Source organism: Rhinichthys klamathensis, unplaced genomic scaffold (genome assembly GCF_029890125.1).
Source record: "Rhinichthys klamathensis goyatoka isolate OS25496 unplaced genomic scaffold, OSU_Roscu_1.1 h1tg000108l_1, whole genome shotgun sequence".
In the NCBI taxonomy this organism is placed as follows: domain Eukaryota; kingdom Metazoa; phylum Chordata; class Actinopteri; order Cypriniformes; family Leuciscidae; genus Rhinichthys; species Rhinichthys klamathensis.
In genome coordinates this window covers 869,300-888,168 of record NW_026606646.1, presented here as the reverse complement: position 1 = coordinate 888,168, position 18,869 = coordinate 869,300, and the positions used below count along the sequence as shown (strand labels likewise).

Below are 18,869 nucleotides of genomic sequence, written 5' to 3'. Positions count from 1 at the left end.
ATGTTCTAGTAGTGGGTGGTGACTCTGACATTACAATGAACAAAGTTATTAATTATTTAAAAATTATTAAAATACAAATACTGTACTGTAATAAGTGATAAAAACATCTGACATGGTCAAACTTGTCTGCTACTTTTTGCAAGCCCTCTCTCTTTTCTGCTGCGGTGAAAAACCATAGACAGTAAAAGAAATGGACAGAGCGATCTCATTGGAACTCAGTTGAGACAGTTGAAGCCCACTTTTAGCGATTTTTGAGAACTTCCGTTCCTGACGCGCAGACTCAGACCGACTCAAACTAAGCTTGATGACGTGAGCAACCTGTCTGACAGACGCTAATCTTCTAGTAGCTGTGCGTGAAAATTGCCAACGTTAATCTTGCAGAGACGAGGAACTTGAGCAAAGAGTCCTTTATCGTGAGTGAGCAGGAGTAAGTATTCCGTTGCTTTTATGGACTCATTATCTATGGGCTTCTCCCTTGACGGGACGTCCCCCCGATTGCCTGCGAGCTTCTCCTCCTGTCTGTACGGTAATTTCTGTACAGCGCGACAGAGAGTCGAGTGGTTATGACGCAATCGTTAGCCTATTTTTACTAAAACTGTTTCTACGGGGCCATAATGTAACATAGAAGGTAATGGAGCCATTTATACATTGTCGTGTTTCTTTAGAAATAAATAATGGACAAATGGAGTCTTTAAACGCCTCAGATGTAAAGTTATTCGCTGTCAAAGTGACGCCAAAATGAATGGTAGTCAATGGAAATGCTAACGCAAGTGAAGTTCTGCTACAAGATGGCGGTACCCGGCCGGCTTCAACTTCCGGTCGATGGATTACCCCCTTGTGAAAAACTGAGCGCGCTGTTTGGCCACGGTGAGCAGCCAATAGCAGCGTTGCTGATCAATGTTTCTACTATCGATACATATCCCCTTTTAACCCAGCGCATGAACGCGCAATTATCTCAGATAACTCAATCCAGCAATACTAATTATAACCGGCAGGAGTGTTCGAAGAACCTAATTAGCCAGATCATGATGAGCACGATGATATTATCTTGGATGTCTATCGTTTGATCTCGGATGTTTTAAGCAACGTACGAAGAACGGGCCCCAGGTGTTATTCCCTGTGATCTTCTTTGTTGTGGATTATCATCTTTGTTTTAGTTTAAAAATAAAGGTACTGCAATTGGATCCCATTCTCGTTTTAACCTGCTTCGACTGCTGTAATCTAAAGTGTTAGCAGTTATAATTATCAAATATTCATTTTTTTAAAAGCATTGTCCAAATCATTTGTCCTCGGTAGGATTACAGGGATTGTGGAGCTTATCCCTGCTTCTAAGGCTGCAGGGGGCTGTTCCATAAAAGCCGCTTAGAAAAGCGGGGATTAAAGTCCAAAACCTGACTTGAATGAGCCGAGCTAAACATCCACGCTTAAATTGGTTCCATAACAGTAAATTGAGGATCATGTGATCTTACTAATTTGAGTCAGGTTTAAGTAGTCTAGATAATTGCGCGTGCACGCCATTGTTTAAAAGTCGAGCATGGGTCAATCGATTTACTGTGGGCTACCATGGCAACAAAAGGAAAAGATAGAGCAGCGATGTTCACGGCAACGGAACAGCGTTTGCTTTTGGAAACATATGAAGAATTTAAAGATGTCATCACTAAAAAAGGCAATACAGCGGCAATAAATAAAGCAAGAGAGAAAGGTTGGCAGGAAATTGCTGATCGTCTCAATGCGTAAGTAGCTGTGTAAACTATTTAAAATACTTTATCAACATTGAATGGGTGTCACAATACATTGCAAAGTTTGTGTGTGAATAACAGTAACATTAATTGCTTTCACGCAGCAGCAACTTAAGTGAAGGAAGAAGAACCTGGCAGCAGGTGAAAATAAAATATAAAAATATAGGTCAGAATGGTAAGTAAATCTAATGGTATGTACATAATAATTAATGCCAGCTAGAAGTTACAACTAATCAGGTTTTTTTTTTTTTTTTTTTTTTTTATTGCAGCGACCAAAAAGAAGACTGAGGTTGCTGGCACTGGGGGAGGGCCACCACCAGCCAGCTTCACTCCTGCAGAGGAGCTGGCTTTGGAAATTAATAAAGGGAGGCCCGTCCTTGAAGGAATAGAGGGGGGGACATCATCTAAAATGATATCACGTAGTATAAGGAGTGAGTATACAAAAGGTGTGTGTGTGTGTGTGTGTGTGTGTGTTTTATTATCATCATTCCTTCCTGACTAACTGATTTCCTCCTTCCTTAGGCATTGTAAGCCTAAGTACATCATAGCAGTAATGTCACGTAGAGGTACTTGTGCTATTGTAATGCTGCATTTTGGTAAAAAAAGTGTATATTTTTTCTATCAAGATTCTGTATGCATTATGGATCCACCAGACATCATGTTGCCTGTGAGTATGAGACCTTTTAAATCAGTCATGTAAGCCTATGAGTTTAACTGAGTTTAATCAGTGGTCACAGGGAGAAGGCCCATCACTTGAGGAGGATGAGGAGACTGTGTCTGTATGTTCAAGGAGGCCTGAGGTACTCACAGGTTCCATGCTATACTGTATTGAATATTAAAAAGTGTACTTGTGTGATAAAATGATCATAATGTGTTTTCAGGATGCTGACACTGTTCTAGAGCCCTCTCAGTCTGGGACCACATGTGACAAAGTGAGTATTAAGAAATGAAAACAATGTGACAAGAGTATTCAATGAAATAACTTAAATCTATGTTGCTACAGAACCCAGAAAACATAAAAGGAGTGTATAAACGCTACCTCCTTAAACAAATGGAAGCGATTGATATCGACATCCAGAATAAAAAACTGAAGATGAGGAAGTTGGAGCTGGAAATTCAACAGCTACAGAAAAATGTAAAATTACCTTTTTGATCACTTTCCACAACATTTATTTGTGTGTTTTCACCCCTAACAGACAGATTCACTCTGAATAAAGACAAATCACATTACATACTTTGACTTCTGTGTGTTTGTTCAACTAAGGAGAAAGTTGAGGGGCCAGTGGAAAATTTTAAAGGCTACACATGGTTTAGACCATATTAAGCAAAATAATTATTTGCATATGTGTCTCGTATAAGTCTGCCTGTTTCGTTTTCTTCCAATACTGCTTCATTGCCCCAGTCTTCCTCTTCAACAATCCTTGGTTGCCTCTCTCTCCTCAGACAAGCAATGTTATGGAGCACTACACAAGCAACTACAATGTCACATGCCCTAGGTGGAGTCACTCTGAGGTGCTTCAGGCACTGAAACCTTGACTTTATCAGCCCAAATGCCATCGCTATACGACCTCTTGTGCGTGCATGGGCAATGTTGTAGCGGTGCTGTGCCTCTGTCTGGGGCTCCTGATAGGGAGTCAAGAGGTAAGGCAGGCATGGGTATCCCTTGTCTCCCAGCAAAACTCCTGAGAATTCTCCTGCATAGACAGAATGTATATATATAGATATATAATGTAGTTTTTTTCTTCTTCTTTTTTAAAGACTTTTTGCGATTTAAGTGATTACTAGCATACCTCTTGCTAGTTGCTGGTAGAGAGATGAGGCTCTAAAGATTCTGGAGTCATGCACAGAGCCTGGCCATTTGGCCTCTACATTTGTGATGATGCAATCTGCATCACTAATCATCTAAAATAAATTAAACCTGTAGGTCACTACATTTTAATTGCAATGAACTAAACACTGGTGCCCAGTTTAGTACAGAACACTCCGTGCTAGAGCATAGCCTTCAATATCATCTCAGTGGGACCGTACCTGTACATTGATGCTGTGTACTGATTTCCTATTCACAAAGTCCGCTTCATGTGGACCAGACGGACACTTAATACGCACATGGGTGCAGTCCAATGCACCGATAACATTTGGGAAACCTAGGAAAATTATTTGTTTGTTTTAAATATGTCCCATGTAAAATCAACAGTCAAGAAATATTTCCATGTTTTATAGTTATTTGAACTTACCAGCTATTCCATAAAAGGCATGTTTAATGGTACGAATAGCTTTGTGGCCAGGGAATGTGATGAACACATTGAGTAGTCTTTTTAAAGAAAGGTACACAGTTCGTACAGAGCGGCAAACTGATGCTTTGCTGATATTCTCTGCATCTCCAACTGTGTACAAAAATGTTCCACTGGCAAAAAAGCGAAGTGCAATGCACACCGTCTGTGGGACTGTGAGCGCTCTGTTGCGGCGTGTATTATTTGCAATGTGTGGGCTTAGTAATCTACAAATATATGCAATCCCATCTCTTGAGAACCTATATCGCTCATACAGGTAGCTGTCATTAAAAGCCAATGGGTCTGACCTGTCTCTGAAAGTTCTCTCTCTTTGAAATGCCCTCCGCAAGACTATAGCTCCCTCATCCACCACCTCATCTATGAAAGGACACGCCATGGTTAAGTTTGGAAATGAGTTCAGCTCCCTATTTATATACTTTTAATTAATTAATTACCAAACTCATTAACCAAACTCACCAATTAAACACACAAGTTTTGAACATTTCTTAGTGTATTTTATACCTTATAATTTCTTACATTTATTAGTAAAGTACATTTCCTTTATTTATTTATTTATTTTAAAAAAATAATATTAATAGTGGTTAAGTAAAATAAAAGGACATCGAAATACCAGCAGGTGAGTATAAATGGTATGCTCGTTAAGCCTGAACTCAGACTTAGCCTGACAGTTAGCCTGCCCCGGACCAGGTTAATTTGCCAGTATAAGTTGCCGGGGTAACTGAGTTTGAACTTTTTTAAGTTTGATTTATGAAACCGAATCTACCAAAAATAAGCCTGACTAACCGAAATAAGCCTGGCTTATACTCTAATCTTGGTTTATGGAACAGCCCCCAGGTTGGGGAAACACAATAATTATTATTATTATGCACATTACTATTTTAAAGGGAGTCCACTGAAGGCAAGTTGTAGAACCCAAGTGCAGTTTATTCAAGTGGATCAAAGCATATGGCAAACCATAAACATGAACAGAAAGCTTACCAAACAGTGGTTACACAAACTGTAGGCTACTTGACAAAGTAACAAGGCAAACATGAGGGCTTAAATATACAAGGACTAATGACTAAACATGGACACCTGTGCACATGATTAGACAATAAACCAATGACAACATGCCACATTCACATGGGGAACACATGGCAGGATCATATGACTACAGGAAATCACATGACAACAGGAAACATGACTGGGACCTGGGCTGCGTTCGAAACCGCATACTCAATGAGTAGTACTTAATTTCAATAAGTACTTACTTAACGAGCGCTAAAAGAGTATAGCCAAATCTCGTTGAGTATGAATGCGATCCGGACATCTACCATGTTGACGTTATCATGTGACCTACGGCGCGTTATCACAAGCGCAACAACTTAAAATATATGAACGACACATTTAATTCATCTATCTGTAAATATCTTGATATTGATGAAACTTGCTCATTTTGTGGTAGTATTGTTGAAGAAACAGCTGCCCATTTATTTTGTGAATACATTTAGGGTTGATTTAAGTTGTTATATTTTAAACCCTACTAATGTGACCCACAGTTTTATCCTTAGGTAGGCCTATAACGATATAATTTTTTATTAAGAAACCCCCAAATCGTCATCTCTTGAATATGTTGTTAATTTCTTTATTTTATACCCAAAACGTTTCTCCTTTAAGTTTTCCTCTTTTTCTTGATGAATTTACCTCTCGTTTCATCCCTCAGACTTATAAAAAAAAAAAAAAAATGTTTTATGTATTATGAAGAACTATTTAAAGATATTTAGCCTTGTTATTGTTCTTTTTTCCTGTGTATAAATATCATATTATGATGTACACAAACCAATGATCTTTATGTTTTCTGTTTTGACATTATGATCGTTCATTGTTAGAGACAATCTAAAGATACAACTATATCTTTCCATGATCTTTGTATGTAATAAGTTTATATTATATGAGCGACAGGTGCACTAGTACACTTCATAACATCAGTAACTCGACAGCACAATTAGAACAGTTCTCTTACGAGAGTATCGCTCGTACTGCGTAATATCTTACGCTATGGGGAAAACCTCTTTTCCACGAGATATTGAAGCCAAAAATTATCCTTAATTTTGAATTATTGTAAAACGCTGTGCAACAGCATGCAGACATAGGCAGGACGGCTTGCGCGCCTATTGGCTGCCCTGCTGCAACAGCAGCAGCCTATCGAGAGAGGCGCTGCGTGACACCATATCCAATGGGGGCATTTCGCGCCCATTTCGTCACGTCCCGCCAGAAAGGGCGTGGTCTCGCCCTATAAATATAGCTCGATAAGGCTGGTACACTGATTTTCATCTCTTCAGCGAAGCCTCTCGCATCGCTGGATCCGGAGTGAGAAGCCGCGCCGTCGACACAAGCCTTTCAGCGGGACGAGCTTCTGGAGTCGCTGGCCTCGCCGCCTTCAACTGCCGTACCTGCTGCGCTTTCCGGCGTACTATATATCCTTTACTCTGCTCTGTGTGTATGTGTGTGTGTGTGTGTGCTCGCCCCGCGACTCACACTTCTATCATCTAAAAGAGCCGCGTCTTTGTAAAGATGCCATCCTCCTGTGGCTCGTGCCGAGCCACATTCAGCCACGGGGACCGCCATGTGATGTGTTTCCTGCCTGTGAGAGGATCATGCAGCTCTCGCGCTCGCCGACGGCGGCTGCCCTCACTGCGAGCTATTGCCTACGGTGACTCTGAGGACTCGCCTGGCATCCTTCAGCGAGACTGCACTTCCACCCGCTGCAGTGCCGCGCCGTAAAAAAGCGCCGTACTCAGCGGGTCCCCGAGCCTTCTCCAGCCCGTGAAAGCTCGCCGGTTCGCCTGCCAGCTTCACCAGCTTCACTCGAGTCGCTCACTGACGGATAACGGCCGCCGCGCGCCGCCGCTTCCGCCATTAATGACGACGAGATAGCTGCATCTGTAGAGGAGACCTGCTGCTCTATCCTGGCGTCGGACAGTGAGGACTGGGCGAGCTCTGTGGACATCCCCCTTCTGTCCGCGAGTCGTCAGGGAAACGGGCCAGCATCAAGACCGCGAGCCCTAAAACCGCGGCTAGCTTTCTTTACGTTATAAGAAATCTACCCCGCCCCCCATGGGCGTGCGTCACAGGCAAAATGAGAAAAGAGTGTGTTTTAGTCCCCTCCGAGGCCGGACTAATCTCCATTTCTCAAACATTTCTCAGCTCCTAGTTTGAGCGGCTGAAAATGTCATTATTGCAGCAATGAGCCTGTTGTATAAAACGCACACCTGCATACAAACGCCGACACACACAAAACTGTGATGACACTCTCTTATCTGCTTGCGCTAATGTAGTTCTACCTGTGGCTCAGTGGCGGAACCCGAAGCCTTCGCGAGAGAGACCCGTGTTCAAACCCGGCTCTCGCAGCAGATAAAAATTTAGTCTCGCCGCGGCCAGACTTCTACCGAAACTTTTCGCTCGTTCAGTTCCAGAAAATGCGACTGTTCCAGTGTATTTTGCAGTAAGCAAGCTGGTACCACGGCCCGCTTGCCTTCACATAAAGGCCGTTTCCACGGCGACCCAGAAAAATCATGTAATCATTGTATTTCTGGTTTTCCGGCCACAGCCGATGGTGTTATAAGTGTAATAAAATGCTCACAGCCCAGTGTTCATTTCTACACACAAACACAGCCCGCCACGGTACAGGGCTCGCACAAATGAAATCGACGCATGTCAATTGTGCATTAAATGTAGTGAATGTGCCCACAACCCAGTGCCCACAAACACTACCACGGTTTCTGTAAAACGAAACCAACACAAGTCTTCCTAGCCTCCTTGGAAATCAACGGTGTTTCAGTCTCGCCGCGGCCAGACTTCCACTGAAATTTTCGCTCGTTCAGTTCCAGAAAATGTGACTGTTCCAGTGTATTTTGCAGTAAGCAAGCCAGTACCATGCCCGCTTGCCTGCACACAAATGCTGTTCCCACGGCGACCCAGATAAATCACATAAACGGTGTATTTTCTGGTATTCCGGCCACAGCCGATGGTGTTATGACTGTAATAAAAATGCCCACAACCCAGGGCTCATTTCTACACACAAACACAGCCCGCAAAAATGCAGGGCTCGCACAAACAAAATCGCCTCATGTCGATTGTGCACTAAATGTACTGAATGTGCCTACGTCTCAGTGCCCACAAACACTACACGCCACATGTCCCACGGGTTCTGTAAAAACGAAACCAACACGCATTCAGTCAGCTCAGGCCGACGGTGTTTTCAGTGCAGTAAATGTGCCCGCTGTCCTGCGCCCACATTCACTCACAGACATGTTAAGCCCCACGGGGCTCGCCCCGCTCTCTCTCCCTCAGCAAACTGCTATAAGGGTTTTGAGCGCGGCCAGGCTGCCCGCCGTGATCGGCGCGCCCCCCGCCTCACACACTGTAAACACAGTGTCTGCGTTACAGCACGCCGGAGCTCCCTTGCCGTCACTATGTCACGGCCAGAGCCCAGATCTCATTCTACCCCTAGCTATTCACGCGAAAGTGTGGGCACAGCTTCCTGGGGTATCAGAATGGGTGCTGAACACTATAAAAAGAGGCTATTCGCTACAGTTCGCTCGACGTCCCCGCCGTTATACGGCGCGCGTCGAGACGACGGTGAAAAACGAAGTATCTCATCTACTTCGAGCCGAGATAGCGAAACTACTGAGCAAAGGTGCTATAGAACCTTTATCTCAAGCTCAGAGCAAAGGGGGCCTACACAGCAGATATTTTCTGGTACCGAAAAAAGATGGAGGTCTCAGACCCATTTTAGATCTGCGACAGCTGAACAGAGCGCTTGTGAAGCACCAGTTCAGAATGCTTACAACCAGGAAAATCCTCGCGCAAGTTTGCCAAGAGGACTGGTTTATGTCAATAGATCTGAAAGACGCCTATTTCCAGATACAAATAGCGTCCCATCACAGGTGATTCTTGAGATTCGCCTTTGAGGGCCAGGCATATCAATACACAGTCCTGCCGTTCGGCCTGTCCCTAGCACCCCGTACATTCACGAAGTGCATGGACGCGGTTCTCGCACCCCTGAGACTCCGGGGCATGCGAGTTTTGAACTACTTGGACGATTGGCTGATTCTAGCTCGATCTCACTCAGAGCTCATAGAACACAGGGCCACATTACTCGAGCACCTCGAGAATCTGGGCCTCACAGTCAATCGGGCGAAGAGCTCACTGTCCCCCAGTCAGAAAATTTCTCTCTGGGTACAGTGCTGGACTCGCGATCCATGACAGCACGCCTGTCATCGGAGCGCGGACTAGACATTCAGCGCGTCGCGAAATCCTTCCGCCACGGCTCTATAGTCCTGCTCAAAAGGTTTCAGAAAATGCTGGGCCTGATGGCCTCAACAGCCTCTGTGCTCCAGCTGGGCCTGCTTCACATGCGCCCACTGCAGATGTGGCTGAAAGCGCGAGTTCCGCCCTGGGCACGGACCGCTGGTCTGTTTCGCCTCAGGGTCGATCTAAAGTGCGTTTTCAGCTCTGAAACCTTGGAAAGTAACCGACTGGTGTCAGTCAGGTGTGAGTCTGGGGACCGCCTCGAGTGTGCAGGTGGTGTCTACGGACGCCTCCACCTCGGGATGGGGAGCGCTGCTCAAGGGCAGACCGTTCGCTGGCCTGTGGTCAGAACGGGAAAGGCTCCTTCACATAAACTGCTTGGAAATGATAGCAGTCGACAAAGCGCTACGGTGCTTCTGTCCCCAGATAAAAGGTCACCACGTCCTGGTCCGGTCGGACAACATGTCAGTGGTGGCACACATAAATCGCCAGGGCGGCGTCAGGTCCCGAAACCTTTACAGGTTGACGGAACGCCTTCTGGTCTGGGCTCAGCACAACCTGCTCTCGCTGAGAGCAGCGCATGTGCCTGGTCACCTGAATGTGGGACCAGACAGACTGTCCAGAAACAATGTCCCAGCAGGGGAATGGTCGCTGCACCCGCAAGACGATCCAACTGCTGTGGAAAACGTTCGGCAGAGCGCAGGTGGACCTGTTCGCGTCCCACGAAAACGCTCACTGTCCGAAATATTTCTCCAAGAGCAAGGACGCGCTGGCCCACGTCTGGCCTCGCTGTCCCCTCTATGCTTTTCCCCCCGTCTCGCTCCTCAAGTGCTGGAACGAATCAGGGAAAACGGATGCCCAGTGCTGCTTGTAGCTCCGCTCTGGACAAACCAGACTTGGTTCCCAGTCCTGATGCGGCTGACCAGCACTGCCCCGTGGCCAATACCGTTGAGGAAAGACCTCCTCTCTCAGGCCAGGGGCTCGATTTGGCATCCTCGCCCGCAACTATGGTCCCTACATGCATGGGCCATCAACGGGTACCCGCTAACCTCCTAGAGGGAGTGTTAAACAAGATCACGCAGGCGAGAGCCCCGTCTATTAGATGGCTCTACTCCTCGAAGTGGTCTGTGTTCTCTGCCTGGTGTCAAGCTCAGGGCTTTTCACCCGTAGACTGCGGGGTCACGGAAGTACTCTCCTTCCTTCAAGAGCTGCTGGATAAGGGCAGGACCCCATCCACGCTCAAAGTGTATGTGGCGGCCCTAGCAACGTTTACAAAACCTTTGTCTGGCCAGTCACTGGGGAAAAACGACCTAGTCGTGCAATTCCTTAAGAGAGCTCGGAGGCTGAACCCTCCCAGACCTCGGTGTGGGACCTTTCTACGGTTTTGGAAGCCATGAAAGGTGCCCCGTTCGAGCCAATCCATTTGTCAGACATGAAGCATCTGTCTTTCAAAACGGTGTTTCTTTTGGCTCTCGCTTCAGTGAAGTGCATAGGGGACTTACAAGCGCTTTCAGTTAGAGGAGGATGCGAGTCTCCTTTGCCCTGTCAGGGCACTGAGAGCTTATGTGTCCCGCTCGTCTGTCTTCAGACAGACCGAGCAGGTCTTCGTTTTGTTTGGCGGACGCTCCAAGGGACTGGCCGCATCAAAACAGAGCCTATCCAGATGGATAGTCGACGCCATAGCACTGGCTTACACTTTCTAAGGGCCTGCAGTGTCCTTTGGGTGTCAGAGCGCACTCCACGAGAGGCGTGGCCTCGTCGTGGGCGTGGTATAGTGGGGTTACCTTGCAAGATATCTTTGCGGCCGCGGGCTGGGCCTCGCTGTCTACATTTATAAGGTTTTATAACCTAGAGGTTCCCACCTTACAAGCCAAGCTTCTGTCGGTATAGAATTCAGTGCTATCTGCCCCGCTGTACCCGCCTAGATGCTGAGTTTTGCTTGTGCATCGCTCACTGAGCGATAAAACAGCTCCATGGGTGTTGAATAACCCGTACTGTTACCCAGTTCAGGCTGAACACGTTCACCCTGTCTGTGTGAAACACTGTTAACATAACTAGCTCCTGTAGGATGCTATTTCATGGGGAATGATGCTTGCAGCCTCTCTTCTCCGACTCTCTGTGAGTCTATGGTGATTATGCACTACATGAGACCCGGGCTACTGCCCTTGGGACTTTGGTGTCGGATCCCAGTACGCACGGCGTCTTGCATTGTGTTCCCCATAGCGTAAGATATTACGCAGTACGAGAGATACTCTCGTAAGAGAACGTACTCGGTTACTAATGTAACCTCGGTTCTCTCTAGAGAGGGAACGAGTACTGCGTATCTTGCCGTGCATACACAGCTCTGGTTCGCTTCGGCGATGAAAACCAGTGTACCAGCCTTATCGAGCTATATTTATAGGGCGAGACCACGCCCTTTCTGGCGGGACGTGACGAAATGGGCGCGAAATGCCCCCATTGGATATGGTGTCACGCAGCGCCTCTCTCGATAGGCTGCTGCTGTTGCAGCAGGGCAGCCAATAGACGCGCGAGCCGTCCTGCCTATGTCTGCATGCTGCTGCACAGCGTTTTACATTAATTCAAAATTAAGGATAATTTTTGGCTTCAATATCTCATGGAAAAGAGGTTTCACCCATAGCGTAAGATATTACGCAGTACTCGTTCCCTCTCTAGAGAGAACCGAGGTTACGTTAGTAACCGAGTACGTTTTCCTCTGCGTTTGTAATGTCTGCACAAAGGAGACGTTCAGCTGCTCGAAGATCTCACCTTTGGAGAAAACTGTTGATTTTATACTCGAAAAATGTATCACTCCTTAAAAATTAATATTACCTCAGAATGAATTGCATTGTTAGCCCACCCCAAAACTTAAACAAAATAATAATATTAAATGCTGACCAATACTTAATTATATTACTTTTTTATATATACTAAAAAAATATATAATTTAATAAAACAAGCTAAATGTAATTTGTTTTGTCATATGACATAGTTATGCATGAATACATTTATATTGATAAATGCAGTGAAACATCTCAATTGTCAGTCAAGCAATCAATTAATGCATACATTAATTAAATAATTATATTTTATATACTGACAACAATAAGAATCATGAATAAATGAGTAAAAGAACAAATAAAAGTAACCATCACAATAAACAAATGCATATACAAGTCAACAACACATGGAACAAAGCTTTATTCAAACTACAAGCATGTATTTACAGGCGCTGAACCCCAAATCCTACTGCCATCTCAACACAGCGGTTCCCATTCTGCGGCTTTATTCTGATGAATTCACCAGAGGTGACCGTGCCTTCGTGCCAGAGCTTGTTGCTGCGTTGCGCTGCGCTTCACAATCTGAGGCAATAAGGGCAGATGGAGAGATGGAAGGACTCATCCATGGCACCACTTCCAGGATTCAGCTCTGTGCTCTTCATCCTCAGTGCTCACACCAGTCTGCAGACTTCAGATCCTACAAAAATGCACAAACATTATACAAAAGCAGTCATTTTAACAGCACAATGTCATTTGATTTATGTATTAAAAATAACAAAAATGACCTTTTATATTTGAGTAAAATCCCTAAAACCTTTTTTTCCCAACAAATGCTGCCATCATCTTTCCTTGCAGGTCCTGCTCCACCACAAAAGCTCTGCAGCAAATGCACAGACATCAAGATTCAGAAAAGTGCTGTAATTTCTCCGTTTGAAATTACAATAATTCAAATAAACCACAACTTAAGATTTAATAGATTTTGTTATCCATTTCTGTAGTATACTCACTCAAAGCCTTTGATGACAGCATTCAGCATCACAAGCCTCTCTCCACTGGATAAACACACGCGTGTTCTTCTGTCCCTGTAACATCCTGACAAGATTCACATTACCTCTGTGATTTATGAGCTCAACACTACATTTACATGCTGAGGTTGTAGCTGATGTGTTAACTCACTTTTTATCCAACTTAAATGTTCCTCAATTTATCAACAGTAATAAGGGACAAATAAAATATATAACATATTTAGTTACTTTATAGATTTGTTTATTTACCTTATTTACAGCACATTTGTCTAATGTAAACAGTGTTGACAACAGTGAATTATCCTACACAATAGCACACATTCATCGCTCAGATGTCTTATTCATGTTGTGATCTGCTCATCTGCAATACTTATACAATATTTTCCTTTCAGATGTAAATAGAATTTTTAAATAAGCGTGTTTAAGATGTATATGGTTATGTAAATCCACTTTAGAGACGTAACGGTACGTGTGCTTACTGGAGCTCCCCTGTTAGCTACTGTATACATTATAAAACATGTTTAAAACTCCTTTACACCTTCAACAGTTAAAACGTTTACTCTATAGTAGTTTAACACATACGATTTAAACACAAGGAACCGTGTTTACTCACATTTGAAAACCCCCGCTTTGCTGATCTCCGCGATGTTCGATTATGACGTATGCTCTCCCGTGGCCTCCAGGGATAGAAAAGTATCCATCGGATGAGCACTCAAAAATCTGGGCAGAAGCAGTAAGCCATCCGGGAACTTCTCGCCTACTCTTTTATCAATACTGATGTTTCGAACGTACTGCTTCTTTCACGTACTGTTTTCTCCTACTATATAGTAGGAAAGTAGGCATTTTCGAACACACTATTAGTATACGTACGTCCGAATCTCGCGAGAATTAGTACGTTACCCAGGTAATTCTCGCCTACTCTTTTATAATTCGTACATACTTTTCGCTCGCCTACTCTTTTTCCCATACTATATAGTAGGGAAGTATGTATAGTATCAATATCCCTCTTCGTCTCCTCTCTCCTCCGTCCTCCATCCTATGACCTGGAAACCGATCGAGCTCAGCCATCTTGAAGGACATCTCAATTCTCTAATTGCACTGCGAGGAGGCGAGGATCGAGGAGTGAGGAGGCTTCCAGAGGAGTTATGAGCGAGGATACACAGGAGTAGGCCTATCCTTTGTGGAAGTGTTTTATCGACTAAACGTGACGAACATACATTCTCCTCCCCCTTCACATCGGTCACAATCATTTTAATTTATACTTTACCTTTGCAGTTTATATAAACCACACTCTCACATATTTCAACAGAGTATCTTGATTTATTATTATTTATTACTAATTTCTTAAATAACCAAACTTCAACAACATAAGGGCAGATCCTTTGAGCGCAGCTGATGCCGCTATGAAGTGACGCTCGAGTGATCAAGTATTCCAATGTATAAAAAAAACTTTCATTCAATTCCTCCGTCCTCATTTTCTTTTCTTGCAGCCTTCCCTCGCATCCTACAGGGGGTGGAACTGAGATGCGAGGAAAGGAAACGAGGATGCACAAGTAAGAATTGAGAAGCACCCATGAAACAAGAACATGAAACAAAACCAGAACAAGACATGACAACTATATTAAATGTGATTAGGCTCCTAAAACACCAGTGTGACCATGAACTTACATGAATGTTGTTAAATCATTGAAATAGTAATTTAAAATTACAGAGGATTCTTGAAGTAAATATTTTACATCTAAGAAACTTGGCTGACAAAAAAAGTTTATATATTTGCCCTATATTTAGCTCAGGGGAGTGGGAGTGAAGAGAGTGTGTGCTTAAAGAGCAGGGGACAGCAGCCATGAGTGAAAGAGAGTGAGTGTGTGTGTGTGTGTGTGTGTGTGTGTGTGTGTGTGTGTGTGTGTGTGTGTGTGTGTGTGTGTGTGTGTGTGTGTGTGTGTGTGTGTGGGGTGGTCCTGGTAAACCACAGATTGTGGGGACAAAATGGGGACTGCATATAAATCACATTACATGTTTTATCGAAAATTTTAAATTGCATAACGTTTTCTGTAAGGGTTGTGTTTAAGGGGTAGGGATAGAGTTAGGGGATAGAGTATACAGTTTACACAGTAAAAAAAATCTGTATGTAAGGCCAGAAGAGAATTTGTTGGAGAGAAAGCATTTGGGCTAGCGTAAAATATTTTATACGCTTTACATTTCTTCTGAACAGTGTGTGTGAAAATCGGGGGATGGCGAGCTAATTCTGTCTGCAGCTGTCACTTTTTCCACTACACCTTTTCTTGTAGTGTCACTTAAACTCTGTCTGAATTGTTGAATTATTTTAAATGACTATTTATACCACTTCTACTTATAATATTACTACAGTGCACTCAGTGCCAAGGCAATATTTTTAATTGCTCTTCCCATATGGGAAAATCTTCAAATTGTAAAATACATTACAAAAACATTACTCCAAGATAATTACAGACACTAAGAATATGAGTTTGATCCACAGGAAATTCACTTTCAAATTAAATGTATAGCTTTAATGCACTGCAAAGTGCAGTGGACAGACATCCAGTTAAATGGATGTTTTAAAATATACTATATTGCCAAAAGTTTTGGGACGCCTGCCTTTAAATTAACTTTAATGACATCCCATTCTTAATCCGTAGGGTTAATATGGAGTTGGCCCACCCTTTGCAGCTATAACAGCTTCAACTCTTCTGGGAAGGCTTTCCACAAGGTTTAGGAGTGTGTTTATGGGAACTTTTGACCATTCTTCTAGAAGTGCATTTGTGAGGTCAGGCACTGATGTTTGACGAGAAGGCCTGGCTCGCAGTCTCTGCTCTATTCATCCCAAAGGTGTTCTATCGGGTTGAGGTCAGGACTGTGTGAAGGCCAGTCAAGTTCCTCCACAGCAAACTCGCTCATCCATGTCTTTAGGGACCTTGCTTTGTTCACTGGTGTGCAGTCATGTTGGAATAGGAAGGGGCCATCTCCAAACTGTTCCCACAAAGTTGGGAGCATGAAATTGTCCAAAATGTATTGGTATGCTGAAGCATTAAGAGTTCCTTTCACTGGAACTAAGGGGCCAAGCCCAACCCCTGAAAAACAACCCCACACCATAATCCCCCCTTCACCAAACTTTACACTTGGCACAATGCAGTCAGGATATTACCGTTCTCCTGGCAACCGCCAAACCCAGACTCATCCATCGGATTGCCAGACAGAGAAGTGTGATTCGTCACTACAGAGATCATGTCTCCACTGCTCTAGAGTCCAGTGGCGGCGTGCTTTACACCACTGCATCCAATGTTTTGCATTGCACTTGGTGATGTAAGGCTTGGATGCAGCTGCTCGGCCATGGAAACCCATTCCATTAAGCTCTCTGCACACTGTTCTTGAGCTAAGTGTAGTGAGGAAATTTCACGAATGGACTTAATACACATGTGGGAACCTATCACGGTACCACACTTGAATTCACTGAGCTCCTGAGAGCGACCTATTCTTTCACAAATGTTGTGAAACTGTGGCCATGGAAGTGATTGGAACACCTGAATTCAATGATTTAGAGTCCCAAAGAAAAAAAACACATTCATTACTATAACTTAAATATAATCTCTCATGCTCACTAAGGCTACATTTATTTGATGAACTGATTTAGGTACAAATGACAGAGGAACAGTAACTTCTTAATTTGCAACAAGTCATAAGGCGTGTTCAGACCTTTATTTTGAAATAGTGATGCACATGAAAAATCATGAAAGATTGGTAGAAACATCAGTTTGTTTTCATGCCAAGAGTTTAAAAGATAACAATTCTATTTTTGAGAAGAACTTTTTTTAAATATAAAGAAAAAATTATTTATAACTCTCATGCGTGTTCTTTCTGCATGTCTTTTATGTGTTTGTTAAAGGTTGAATTAAAATCAAATACTGCCATATTGCACGTACCACTTCTGAATAGTATGTCTACTTCATAAATTGTATAAAAAGTATGGAAATATTTGGTTCAGATCACTCAAACCATATATAGAAATGGGTGCGTCCCTATATGGCCACCAATGGAGCCTGAATGTCATCTAGTGGAAAAGATTTGTACTACGCCCAAACAAAATCTTACTGAAAGCTAATTCTTTGAGATATCAACCTAAAATTTGGAACACAACTTGTTCAGATTTTTGGCTTTGATTTTCTTGAAGTTTTATAGTCGATCATTTTTTTATAAAACATACATTTTATATATATTTTTTTAAATTTATATTTTCACATTTTCATAAACTTCAATTTTTATATAATGTCACTTTCATAATTTTTTACAATAATCTACCAAGTGTCTCCTTTAAAAGAGACCGAACTTAAGTCTGTGCTCCAATGTATTCAAGGTTTATGTTAGAAATGTTATTTTCAGCTCTATGTTCAAAAAATGGGACTGACAGTTAACAGAGGAGCCAAAGAAAAGACCAAGTTCCCTGCAGAGACAGAGTATCAGTTTCCACAACCCTGTATTTCAATACATGCATTCAGTGTTGGGCCCATGATAAATGTCTGCTATGGATTGCATATATGGTGTGAAGAAGGAGGGCTGCAGAATGCTGTTTTGGACTATCCCGGAGGTCTATAAGCTCCTCGATATAGAGCCCCAGAGCTTGAAAATTATGTTTAGTCATCAAACTCCCCTTCTATTCAGACATTTATTCATAAAATACACACCACACATCCAATGTACATATATGGTACAGCACCTTTATCATTTTCCAGAACCAATATGTTTTTAGTTAGCTACTGTAAGAAGTAAATCTTTAGATCATTTACTGTTTTATAATCTTAAAATCATATTTACATTTAGTGACATACAAACGAATAGAAGATTGAAAAAAGAAAAACATACAAACGTTAAACTATCATATGTTGCTAAAATGTTTACTTTAAAGAATGAATGCGTTATATGCAGTTATGTCATTATTTTTATATGGTAAGAAGGATGCCTTTTTACTGGACACAAGAAAGTGAACATAATGCATAAGTGGATATTAGTTCATTGGAGAATATTGTTAAATAGTAAAGTTATACATGGACATGCAACCAAACAAGGTCTTATAAATATTAAAATCCCCCAAAATGCTTATTAACTATGATAGTATAGTAATAGATGTCTCTAATTATATAGATTATATTACATCTTTTGAGTAAGTGAAGAGCACTAACCCTTGTTTGTGTCTTTTTACATGATAATAGAGACAGATTATCTAAATATAATGTTGGAACTGTTCAGTGTACATGACTGTCATTTAAAAGATCCCATTTTTTTTCAGTTGATGTTAAGTGGTCTAATTTACAGCCAGTATTGATTCATAAAACCAATATTGACCGATTTCTTATTGTGAAAAAAAAGACCATTGACTGGCAATGGTATGTCATATAGAAAAATGATACCATGGGTTGTATTCAAATTCTTACTTTCAGAAAAGATATACCAAGGCTTACATTAATCTACAAATTAATTCTCAACAGAGACAGATGAGAAAAAACTGAGCCCTTCAGTCAAGGCAGCAACAATCTCCTTGCCCTTGCCATATTTGCCTACAAGGTAAACCAAACTATTGCCAAAATTACTGGACTGAATTCACCTCATTCCAAGGCGTGCAAATCCTATTTTGGAACAGGAATGAAAAGTGACACCAAAGCACTTCATACACCTCCTGTCTTGTACTTTCACCAGCACTCACTTTCCTAAACCTGATGTTCAGGCTAAAGTTAG

The 18,869-nt window shown here is 42.7% G+C and overlaps 1 protein-coding gene and 2 long non-coding RNA genes across 5 annotated transcripts; 1 reads left to right on the top strand and 2 right to left on the bottom strand.

Moving 5' to 3' along the window:
- The first annotated feature begins 1,996 nt into the window (after positions 1–1,996).
- Positions 1,997–2,703, top strand: LOC130087357 (uncharacterized). The gene is made up of 2 exons (XR_008807355.1): positions 1,997–2,406; positions 2,621–2,703. It is a non-coding gene; the product is annotated as an uncharacterized LOC130087357 (long non-coding RNA).
- A 203-nt stretch (positions 2,704–2,906) lies between these two features.
- LOC130087355 (putative nuclease HARBI1) lies at positions 2,907–4,406 on the bottom strand. Its single transcript, XM_056253634.1, has 4 exons — positions 4,318–4,406; positions 3,768–3,897; positions 3,530–3,641; positions 2,907–3,433 (listed from the first exon to the last, which is right to left on the bottom strand). The coding sequence occupies exons 1-4, from the start codon at positions 4,404–4,406 to the stop codon at positions 3,060–3,062; spliced, it is 705 nt and encodes a 234-aa protein (XP_056109609.1). The 3' UTR covers positions 2,907–3,059.
- Positions 4,407–12,501: 8,095 nt separating this feature from the next.
- On the bottom strand, positions 12,502–13,993 carry LOC130087356 (uncharacterized). Of its 3 annotated transcripts, XR_008807353.1 has the most exons (4): positions 13,738–13,993; positions 13,107–13,181; positions 12,885–12,974; positions 12,502–12,796 (listed from the first exon to the last, which is right to left on the bottom strand). It is a non-coding gene; the product is annotated as an uncharacterized LOC130087356 (long non-coding RNA). The 3 variants fall into 3 exon arrangements; XR_008807352.1 differs by lacking the exon at positions 13,738–13,993 and having other exon boundaries at positions 12,885–12,976; positions 13,107–13,545; XR_008807354.1 differs by lacking the exon at positions 13,738–13,993 and having other exon boundaries at positions 12,502–12,780; positions 12,885–12,976; positions 13,107–13,545.
- Between the last annotated feature and the right edge of the window lie 4,876 nt (positions 13,994–18,869).